At 36.3% G+C, this 12,135-nt stretch overlaps 1 protein-coding gene across 2 annotated transcripts in view; it reads left to right on the top strand.

Annotated features, from left to right (window-relative positions):
* The window catches only part of CEP152 (centrosomal protein 152), an 88,990-nt gene that overhangs the window by 52,548 nt on the left and 24,307 nt on the right, over positions 1-12,135 (top strand). For both annotated transcript variants that reach the window (XM_038580372.1, XM_038580371.1), the window contains exons 14-19: positions 889-1,017; positions 1,593-1,702; positions 2,487-2,615; positions 2,748-2,883; positions 7,667-7,948; positions 10,591-10,722. In XM_038580372.1, the coding sequence (XP_038436300.1) occupies positions 889-1,017; positions 1,593-1,702; positions 2,487-2,615; positions 2,748-2,883; positions 7,667-7,948; positions 10,591-10,722 (918 nt within the window). The remainder of the gene's footprint in view (positions 1-888; positions 1,018-1,592; positions 1,703-2,486; positions 2,616-2,747; positions 2,884-7,666; positions 7,949-10,590; positions 10,723-12,135) is intronic.

Raw genomic sequence — 12,135 nt, 5'->3', positions numbered from 1 at the left:
ATTTGTCATGAATCTTAAAATACTGTACTTGTTGAATAAAATACAGATCTATGAGTTAATGCTGATTACATAAATAAGTACAGAAATAAATTAGATGCTAAACATAGTATAAGATAAAAAAATAGAATATTTGCATAGTCTCATAGTATCTTTTCATAAGATACTTATTCCTAATAACAAGTAGAAAAATTGTAACTTTACAGTGAAGGTTCCTGCAGATATTATCTTCATTTATTGATCATAATCAGTTGATGAAACACACTGACGTCATGTGTTTCCTGAAGAGCACACACATCACTACAGATGACCTGAATTTAGTAATGAAGTAATATCAGAGAAACCTACATTGAAAGGCATCTTACAAAATAACTAGTTGGCACCAAAAAGTCTTAGTTTTTTTTTTAAGATTTTATTTATTCATGATAGACAGAGAGAGACACAGGCAGAGGGAGAAGCAGGCTCCACGCGGGACTCGATCCCGGACTCCAGGATTGCGCCCTGGGCCAAAGGCAGGCGCTAAACTGCTGAGCCACCCAGGGATCCTCCAAAGTCTTAGGTTTGAAAGACAAAGACTGAACTGTCCCTAGATTGAAGGAGACTAATCAGACATGACAACTAAATGCCATGTGGAATTGTTGACTAGATCCAGACTGAGAAAAAGAACATTAGAGGAAAATTGGAGAATTTTGTATAAGGTCTGTAGATCACATCTGAGTTAATTTCTGGTTTTGATCATTGTATTGTGGTTATATTTGGATACAGCGATAAAAGTTATGGAAATTATTTGTGCTGTTTTTGCAATTTCTTTTTAAGTATGAAATTATTTTAAAAGCATAACTTAGAATTTTTTAAAAATCTGAAAAGCTTTTGATTTCTTTTAACATTTAGACTAAAATAGATACCTCGGAAAACCCAACTAATCAATTCTGGCCTGGCTCTTCTAATTCTGATATGATTGTCAAAGATGACATTCTGCGATTTGAAAATGAAATTCATGTTTTACAGCAACAAAATCAGGTAATTAAAAGTCTCCTGTATTTTATGAGAATTTTTATGACCTCATTAAATTCAAAGGATATAACAGACTTCAAAAATCCAGAGGTAATGTGATTTAGTAGATAGGTTTATTAGTAGGTGAATAAGGATTCCAGTTATTTTCCATTATTGGTCATGAGGTAGTACTTTCATCAGAAGGTAAGTTGGTGTAATTCCAGTTTCCTGTTTATAGAGAAGCATGGCTACTAGAGGTGTTCTTTTCTTGACCAAATAGTTCAACATTGTTTATTTATATGGTTGTGAAGATTATTGAATTCTAAGACTTAAGACATTGGTTAGCTAATACTTCTCTCGTTTAATGTTTTCATTTCATATAGTTCAAAATGAGTACAAAATTTTAAGTCTTAGCCCTACCAGAAAGCTGCTTCTCAAATGATTCTCTACTCTTAGAAGGCTTAAAGAGACTTTGTAGAATGATGAAAATGATACATCATCATTACAGGCTAGAGATAAAGCACAGAGGATATTAAAAAATAAGATTGGACACATCAATGAAAATGATGTTTATTTCCTCTACTGTATTCTTTTGTATATAGGAACTTAAAGAAACGGAAGAAAAACTGAGAAATACAAACCAAGACTTATGTAATCAGATGAGACAAATGGTACAAGATTTTGACCGTGACAAACAGGAAGCTGTGGATAGGTAAGGAGTATATGGAGGTCTAATGCCTGCCTCCAGCCTCTATCCTCCTTCCCCCTGTGGCTAAAGAAAAGATTCAAGAGAAGTTATGGAATGAACCCTCCCTACTGAGATCTCAGACTGAAGAAGATGAGTCTCTGGCTTCTCAAATTAGAATTCGGAACACATTTTCCATGGCAGTGATGTTATGTAGTGGGTTGGGTTCTATATCACCATCAAAGCTGTAGTTCATTGAAATAGTATAGCTTTATGGTTTTTATAGACTATCTGGGAAACTATTCTTTATAAGGAAGAAATCTGGAAGAGAGTATGTCTTCCAAATACCAAATCATAAACTTGGAAACAGATTTTTGGAACATAACTTACTTGTGAGTTGAGTACTGCTAGTATTTATGTTTAGTATAGATACCTTGAAATTTTGGAACAATGTTATTTCAATTAATTTTTTGTAAACAAGTCCTCAACCAAAGACTATTATCTGTTTGAAAGACTGGAGCATTCTCCTACCCATGTTGCTACCCATGTTTTTCCTACCCACGTTTTTCTCTAGAAACATTTGAAGAAAGAAAATTTTGAAGATTCTTTAAGCTTCTTCATTGGGAATTAATTATTACCACTTTTGGTTGGAGCAAACCAACCTGACTTTAATTATAATATGTATTAGAGGGAGGGAGGGAGTGGGTAGGGAAGGAAGAAAAAAAAAAAAAGAACAACAATTCATCTTGGTGTTTCTAGTAATGCTAGGTACTGCCTTAGATTCTGCTGTCTGCTCTCTTTTTTTTTCTAGATGTGAGAGGACTTACCAGCAGCACCATGAAGCCATGAAAGCCCAAATACGTGAAAGCCTGTTAGCAAAGCATGCTTTGGAGAAGCAGCAGCTCTTTGAAGTTTACGAGGGGGCTCGCTTGCAACTTAGGTGAGAACAAGAGAGTATAACTATCCTTTAAGCTGTAGAGACAGCATTCTCCTGTTTTGTAGTTGAGAGAAAAATTATTTGCAGCCCTTATATTTTTTGTGGTCATTTAGCTGCTGGTTTTGTGTATCCAAGGTCTGAGTTAGATAAGATGAATAAGGAGATGGCTGCTGTGCAAGAATGTTATCTGGAAGTGTGCAGAGAGAAGGATGATCTGGAATCAACTCTCAGGAAGACCATTGAAAAGGAGCAACAGGCGCAGGAGCAGAAGGTATGGGAAAAGTTCATGTTATGTTTGCTCCATCTCATTCCTCTGGCTTCACTGTTGTCATAGAAACCAGTACACTTGTTCTTTTGTGACATGTGGAAGGCATACATAGAAGTAAGTCCCTTTACTTTTGGCTGTATCACACCAATATAGCTCATAAGGCATAGAAATCTTGAGATGATTACTAAAATCTTAGTAGAAAATGACATCCATATAGAAGAAAATGATTCTTCCATATGTCTTTATTCTAAGAGCCAAAACTGGGCTAAAAAATAAATGAATGAATGAACGAATGAATGAATAAGTGAATGAATGAATGAATGAATGAATGAATGAATAAACAAGAGTGGACCTGGGTCACTGTGAGTCTGAAACCCAGGGATCCTCAGTTTGCAATCATTTGTTGGCTGCAGGTGAACCTACCTAGTCCTGTGAGCACTGCATACAACATTGGCTCAGAAACATTTTTCTCCGACCCATTTCTCTCTCAGTACCTAAGTGTCATTTTATTCTTCTGGGGGGAAGGGCAGGAATTTGAACTTGGGACTTAAGACAAAGAAGGTGGTGGTATGGAGCCCTGGAGAGCAAGGTCACACTGTTAATGTGACCTCTTCCAGGGAAGTTCTTGTTTTTAGGGAAGCTGTACTCCCTCCTCCTGCCCGAATCCAAGTTGCTGTTGGTGAGTGTCCAGAAGTAAAATCACATGTAAACAGTCATCCCTCTTTTCTTCCCTGTCCTGGCCAGAGTCTCATCCAGACACATGTCTGATTTTCCCTTCCACTTTGGACCAGCTGACAGACCACAATTTGAAAGCCACCTGCGTCAAGATTAGAAAATATTTTTAAAGGCTTGAGTGAATGTTCTATACAGAGCCTTTTCTGAACAAAGTTCTATATATTTCTTTAAAGACTTTATTTTTTGAGAGAAAGAAAGATAGTGATAGAGAGCAGGAGAGAGTACAAGTGGGGGAGAGAGGCAGATTCCCCACTGAGCAGGGAGCCTGACTCAAGGCTGGATCCCAGGACCCCACAGATCACAACCTGAGCTGAAGGCAGATGCTTAACTACCTGAGCCAGCCACGCACTCCTGAACAAAGTTATATAAAAGCAGGCTATTGCTACTACAGACTTAAAAAGAATAGTAAAGAGCAGATGAGGAATTCAGCTCATTTAATATTTTGATTATTTTTGAATAGAAAAACATGTCATGTATACATGTCATCTAATGGAAAAAGAGCTTCTAAAGAGCTATTTTAGTTAGTGCTGGCAGTTTAAAAGTTAGAAGGGATCTTAAATTACTTAGAAATTAAGGATTTAGCTTTTAGTAATGTTTAAAAAAATTGAAATAGATCTCTACTATGATTCTTTTTTTTTTTGATTCTTTCTTTATAAAAATATGAATTGACAAGAACAAAAGAGCAATTCTCTCAAAGAGGTCATTCTTTTCAGGAATATTTTACTTTTAAAGAATCAATTGAACTATAAAATTGGATCACATAAATTGGTCACTTGCAATGAACAGCTCTACGATGTTGGCTCATGAATGCTTGTACACAAGGACAGAAGAAAAGTTAATATTACTATTTGGCCCTTCCAAAAAAAGCTTACAGGATATATTTTTTTTCTTTGAAAATTTTTAATGGTCATGTAATGAAATTGACTTTTTTCATTTGTTGTAGCGGTCTGCACTTTTTTAACATAGGATTTAATGCATGTATAGAATGATGAAGGTACAGAAGACTTATCACCCTGCAACACTGCTTTGTGCTAGCCCTGTGTAGTTATATCCACCCTCATTGAAAGGGCCAGAGTACTTACCACATTAGAAGTATATATAATTCCTCCCTTCTCTGGAAATACTTTAGTTTTTTATTTAGACTTACATAAACCTACTATAAAACTTACTAATCTTTATAAGCCAGTCAGAACAGAACTTTAAATTTAAGAGAATTTATTTAATCTTTTCATATCCTCTAGAGGTAGGCAAAGATATACCAATCTGTTTTCCTAGGTAATGTTTCACACGCACACAATAGAAGAATCTTTCTAAACTCAAGCAAGCTAGGGAACTTTCAGAGTAGTCCTTTTTTGCAGGACATAAACCATTTTCCCTGCAATTGGCTTTCGGGTCAGTAACTTAGTCTGGATACAGAATTCATAAGATAGGCAACCCCGAGAGTCCTGGGGTGTATTTTCCTGTTCTGTATGTGCTCTTTTCTGAAATGCTTATTGAGTCAGGCTGTGGGTTAAGTAGGGGCTGAATTCCATGTTTTAGAACTTTTATTGACACACAGAACTTTGCTTACATTTTTGCCTGGCTTGTTCAGAGAATGGGAAAAGGTCACATACACAGAACTCTTCAGCCTGTGTATTAATAATCATTGGAGGTCATGAATTTTCAGACAAGGCAAAAGTGGGCAGTATTCCCATTCATAATTTCACTTCTATACACCTTAAGGCTCATTTATATAGTTGTAATACATGCTGAGTCTGTCCTTAGAGTTCTTTTGCTTTCTGGGGCATGCAAATCAAGCTTAAATATTTTAAAACTATCCAAAAATGTACTTCCTTTTAATGATAAAACTTTTAAAGTTAGATATACCTCTAGTATGTTCAAATGGCAGATCCCTGTGCTTGATAAATCTGTTACTTCTATAAAGAGAGGTAAGCAAGGTTTTCCCCACTGTGGTAGATTGCAAAAATGGCCACACGTTCTTCCCATCAGTGAATGCACGCACTAGTATTGTAGTATGAGTTTGTAGCTATTCTCAGTAAGAGGTGGTCTGTTTCTCACACCTTGAATCTGATCTTGGCCACATGATTGGCTCTGGCCACTGAGATGTTAGTAAACATTACGTAAAAAGAGCCTTAAAAATGCAAGCCATTTATGCATTGGGGCATACAAGCTTGATGCTCTGAAAAATGCAGTGACCACCACTGTGTGAATGATCTGGGATACCCTGTTGAGTGATGACACATTGACCAAGTCAACTTTCTAACAGATATCGAGCTAACCTCCAGACATGTGAATGAGACTATAGAGACTATATAGATCGTGTACCTCAACTGCCTGCAGAGATCAACAGTGTTGACTTAGGTCAGAACCACCACCCAGCTGACCCAGAGATTGATAAGAAATAATAGATGTTTGCTGTTTTAGTTTAGTTCTGTTATAGTTAAATTTTGGCTGGCTTTTTATGTAGTAAATCTACCTATGCACAAACAAACAGAAAATTGGTAGCAGTTTTCTGCTGTGGGTCAAAAGGAAATGTGGATACATATGGAACAACTCCTGAAGGATAGATATACACAGATAAGACAATTTGAAGATTCCTTCTAAAGTCAACAGAAAGTAACAGTGATATATGATATGATCCTGAACAACTTTCTCAGCCATGTAATTGAGACTGCCCTATAGCATTAGTACAACTATGGTTTCCATGACCGGATTGTGAGGAAATGGGTTCTTCAGTCACCAGTTTCCAACATCATACAACACTGAAAAAAAAATAGATAGCATCTTTTCGGCATGTGCCATTGGTGGAAAGGAATCAGATGGCAATTCAGACCAAAATAAGCCAGGTCAGGTGTGAACCAGAAAAAATCCAGACAACCAGGTAGTCATGACTCAGAACTAATGGTAAAGGGACACTGAACAAAAGCTCTCTTTTGAATGTCAATAGGTATGTGAAGTGTATACTTTTTTTAGCATTATGTCTTGTGGGCTTCAGTGTGATATTTCTCGTTGCATCTCGGTGAAACCTCCAGAGAACCGCTTTAAAAATTTTTAGATGGAAACTGTTATAGGTTAGTGGATCCCTGAGTAGAACTTTATTAGAGTTTTCAGATCAACTGGATTTCTAGAGTACATAGAGAATGTTATATGAATAGTTCAAATTATTAAATTTTATCTGACACTTGACAGTTACTATTTGATAATTCTTCAGCTAGTTTTGATAAAACATTTTGTCTTTAGTAATGAAAAAAACACCAATCTGAATTGGTGATGTTTTTGTGAGACTATCAGGAAAGCATAAACTGTTACACAAGGTTGCCATTTCAAATGCAGCAATACAGCAGCCTGGGATTGTGATAGCCAGGAAAGCAGTTTGAGAACTCTGGATACCCAGAAGGTGGAAAACAGGAAAAGGGAAAAGCAAGTTTTGCTGTTTCATAGTTTTGCCTAAGACAGACTGCTTGGATCCATCCCAGTACACTGTTGAAAGTAGAAAGTTATCATTAAGATATTATTCTAATAATGCTGCTTCCCCCTTCTTGAACGCACAGTTGACTCAGTAGAATTTAATATCATAACAAATAAGGTTCTAACTTGTTCAAGTAAGTAAAACTATTTTTTTAGATTGTTCAGTTTTAAGTTCATTAATTAGACTTAACCCAGTGCCTGCTTTGTGGAAAGCCTGGTGTTGATGGAAAAAACATAATAGAAGTTTTCTTCATAAGAAAAAAAAAAAATCATGCCATCTTTGTAGTGGCAATGTCAAAGCTTCCAGAAGGAGCATCTTGAGAACAAGATAGCCTGACCTTATGCAGTATACTCAAATCTTCCATGTGATTTATGTCACATTTATAGGGTCCAACAGTAACTTTCAGGGTTTACTTGAGAATATATTTTCATTGACTAAGTTTCTAAATCTCATGGAATTACTACAACAATGTCTAGATGGTTTTCAAACACAGCTGTGGTTGCTCTTTTGGCTAGCTATTAATTCCAGTTTTTGCTTATTTGAATATTTTTTCTTTTCATATGATTTTTCTTCTGAAAACAGATCAAACAAGAACTTATTCAACAGCTTGAAAAGGAGTGGCAGTCTAAGCTGGATCAAACTATAAAGGCAATGAAAAAGAAGACCTCAGATTGTTGCAGCCAAACTGACCAAGTAACCACTGCAGATGTTATTTCCAAGAAAGAGATGACAGCCATGATAGAAGAACAGAAGCGAAGGATCCGGCAAGATTTAGAGCAAGAAAAAGAAACAGCTATCAGTGGGGAGTTGAAGAAACTTGAGGTTGAATTAGAACTCAAATATTGTGAAAATATTGCCAAACAGGTAATATTATGGCTTATTATAGTAAAATTATTGAAACTGCCTACTAATGAAAACATGTAAAATGGTACCATTGAACTTGTTCATAACTTTATATTTTAAAAATTTTGTACATTCTAGGATAGAGAACCTCTTAGGTTGTTACTAAAATTTTCTTCATTATGTTTCTGTTACTCCTTGTTTTTTCTGTGTATTCTTTTTTTTTTTTTTTTTTTTTTTAATTTTTATTTATTTATGATAGTCACAGAGAGAGCGAGAGAGAGAGGCAGAGACACAGGCAGAGGGAGAAGCAGGCTCCATGCACCGGGAGCCTGATGTGGGATTCGATCCCGGGTTTCCAGGATCGCGCCCTGGGCCAAAGGCAGGCGCCAAACCGCTGCGCCACCCAGGGATCCCTTTTCTGTGTATTCTTTAAGTTTTCAGACTGCCCCATTGAGTTCAGTCTAAGCATTAGGATGCTTGAGGTTAAAGGTGGTGGTTTTACAACGGAATGAACCATAATTTCACTGTGAATCTTCGTATCTAACTTTATAGAACATACTCCACTATGTTCTATGTTCATACTTCACTATAAACTAATAGTTTAACTAATATAAACTAAATATAGTTAACTAATATAAACTAAACTAAGGTAATTTTAGATTAAGCAAACTTAAAGCAAGTAAGATATTCCCCGGTAATTACATTGAGACTTGCAGAGTTAAATCTGCAAGCATGCCCCATTAAATGGGACGTTGTCTGTAAATCCCATACATTGCCAGAAAGCAGTGCCATTGCCTTCCCTTGGATGTGCTCAGAAAGCTAGCTCATTTTTAACTGGGGCATATTACTTGGTTTCCAAGAAATGTCATACTGAGAAAGTATAGCTCTGTATTAATGGAATAAAGAGTTAATTTTTAAAAAATCTATATCATTATAGTGATTTTTGAATTTTTTTGGTTTCAGTATGCCTTTACACTTTTAAAAACTTACGACTCTATAAAGCTTTTCTCTGTATGTGTTATATCTATTTATTGGAAAATGAATATGAGAAATTTTTAAAAAACAAAAATACTGAAGCACACTTTCCATTGGCTGTCAGAGCAGTGACATTCCACATAGCATGTAGCCTCTGGAGCATTGTATTACTTACACATGAAGAAATGGGAGTGAAAAAAGAAAAGGTCTGAATATTATTTTGAAAATAGTTTTGACCTCACAGAGCACCTGACAGGGTATTTAGTTCCTTAGAGGTTCCTGGACCTTACTATAATATTATTTATTTTTTATTTACTATTTTAGACTTATAAAATCTTAGGATAATACCTAAAGTTTTAGAAAATATATTTAGCTTTTGATAAATACTTGGAATTCAGCCTATTTTTAAAATTGTTCTACATGATTTTACGGAATCCTTACAGTATAGGATGTAATGTATGTACAAATGTATGTAATGGAATTGAGGGCATCTTCAGTCAGTTAAATAATTTTCTGTAATGCTTAAGGTTTGAACAGAGTTAATAAAATGTTCTGTGGGCAAAGAGATGTATTATGGGTGCTGCTCTGGTGTATACAATCATAGATCTTATGAAGAAAAACAGCATGATACAGTAGGAAGGAAATATTTATTTATTTATTTATTTATTTAAAATTTTATTTATTCATTCATGACAGACACGCAGAGAGAGAGAGAGAGAGAGAGAGAGAGAGAGAGAGGCAGAGACACAAGGAGAGGGAGAAGCAGGCTCCATGCAGGGAACCTGACGTGGGACTCGATCATGGGTCTTCAGGGTCACACCCCGGGCTGAAAGCAGCACTAAACCGCTGGGCCACTGGGGCTGCCCAGAAGGAAATATTTATAATAACTTTTTAAAGAATATAAACTTCTATAGGAGCTTTATCTCTTCCCTGTATTTTTGACTCCCAGATTTTACCTGTAAATGTATTTAGCATTTTCCAAAACAATTCAGCCCCTTATGTCAATTTTGGTTTTGTATGTTTGTATGGATATAGATATGTATGTGTCTGTGTGTATTTCAAAATAAGGAAATAGGAAAGATTATTTAATAAATGATCTTGTGGTAACTGGTGACAGATTTACAACCAGATTGCCTTCGTAATTCATCAGGTCTTAAATTTTTTTCCCGAATTGATGTATCACCCTCATTCTTTAGTTGCAAACTCAAGATAGTAGGAAAACTTGTTAGGTACAAGGCTATAAACTATATTGGTGCATGCTGGCATGTGTTAATGTGTTTATAGGTAAGGCATGAAGTCTGTGGATATGGTGAGTGTGCTGATGGGACAGCCGCTGACTCCAAGCAGCATTCCTGCATGTCTTCTCCTTTTTCTCAAGATAAATATGAGTTTGTTGGAAATGATAATCGTTACTTTGTATGAAGCTTTCCAATAATAGTATTGGCCATCAAATGTTTACAGATTCCTACTTCCTGTGGTGCTATTTGCATGGAACAGTATGAGAAGTTTAGAACAGAAGGACTAGAATCTACTGTTTGGGATAAGGTGGAGTACTTGAAGTCAGTGTACCTAATGTAGTGCAATACAATATAAAATGCACATGAAATCATAGTTGCTATTTGCATATGGGATCCTTCTGAAAGTTTATACCTCACTTTACCTCCTTCTCTTGCAATACCCAATTGCAGGTAGAAACAGCTGTACAAAATGCTCGTCATCGATGGCTGGAAGAAATGCCTGATCTTGCAGAGTATAAAGCACGTGTAAGAGCAGAACAGAAGAAGTGGGAAGAACAACAAGACATCACTGTGGCCAGACGGGTAAGCACTCTCCTGGAAAGAAGCTTCAAGAAGGCCTCTTTCCTGACCTCTCATCTTCACCCCAGGAATTTGTATCTACTCACAGTGTTATAGAAGGATTAAATACAGTCAGGCATGTTAAGCATTAGCTCAGAGCCTAGCTGATGGTGTCTGTTCTCATCATCAAGATGTTGAGGGAGAAAGAATGTATTTTAGAGTCTTGAAACTCGTAATCAGGAAGGTAACCTTAACTGTAAAACTAAATCCCATTTGATCTTGCCTTATCTATAGAAGAAATTCAGAACAGGTGTTTATCTGTTTATTAATAGCTGTCCATTTTCTTTCATATGCTTTGTTTCCTATGCTCTGTCAGTTGTCTTATAATCTCCTTGGAAAATAGCCCAACTCTCCTTTCCAGATATGTCATGTTGTTTGACCAGAAATGTAATCATTTGCATTCTTAAAATTTGTTAGAGTAAACCAATTCTAATCAAGATGCCAATAAACTGAACATGGTTTTGAAATTTGACACAATAGTACTAAAATTTACTTGGAAAGGACTAGAAATTTTTTAAATGTTCTGGAAAAGAAATAGTAGTCCAGCCCTAACACATAATAGAATATGTTGGAAAGCGACAATTCAGTGTTGAGTCACAAAAATAGAATTCTTTTTCATTCTGTATAATATAGACTTCAGAGATAGGCCCAACTATAAGTAAAAGCTTAATTGTTTCAAAGCAAGGGGATAAGGAGTTAATCCATAATAAGTAGTCTTATGATAGCCAGATAGCACTTTGGAAAAATTAAGATTACCCACACATACATCACAAGAAAGTCTAAATTGATCAAGAAAACATTTTGGGGTGTCTGGGTGGCTTGGTTGGTTAAGCATCTGCCTTCAACTCTGGTCATGATCCTGGGGTCCCAGGATTGAGTCCCGCATGGGGCTCCATGCTCAGAGGGAATCTACTTGTTCCTTTCTCTCTGCCCCTCCACCTTGTTCATGCTCTCTGTCACTGGCTCTCCCTTTCTCTCTCTATGAAAAAAATCTTAAAAAAAAAAACAAAAACAAAAATATAAGTTAAACATTTTTAGGGCAACTCTCTAGTAGGGTCCCTTACCTCTTCTGGAGCTTTATACTATCACTCAGTAAACTTTGCTTTTCTGCCCCCCTGCTCCCCCAAAAGAATTTAAACATTTTTTTTTAAAGATTTATTTATTTATTTATGATAGACATAAAGAGAGAGAGAGAGAGGCAGAGACACAGGAGGAGGGAGAAGCAGGCTCCATGCCCGGAGCCCGACGTGGGACTCCATCCCGGGACTCCAGGACCGCACCCCGGGCCAAAGGCAGGCGCTAAACCGCTGAGCCACCCAGGGATCCCCAAAGTTAAACATTTTTAAATGAAAGTATAAAAAAAGGAAATTGAATATT

This window comes from Canis lupus, chromosome 30 (genome assembly GCF_011100685.1).
Source record: "Canis lupus familiaris isolate Mischka breed German Shepherd chromosome 30, alternate assembly UU_Cfam_GSD_1.0, whole genome shotgun sequence".
NCBI classification, from domain to species: Eukaryota; Metazoa; Chordata; class Mammalia; order Carnivora; family Canidae; genus Canis; species Canis lupus.
This window is presented reverse-complemented; position numbering and strand designations above follow the sequence as displayed.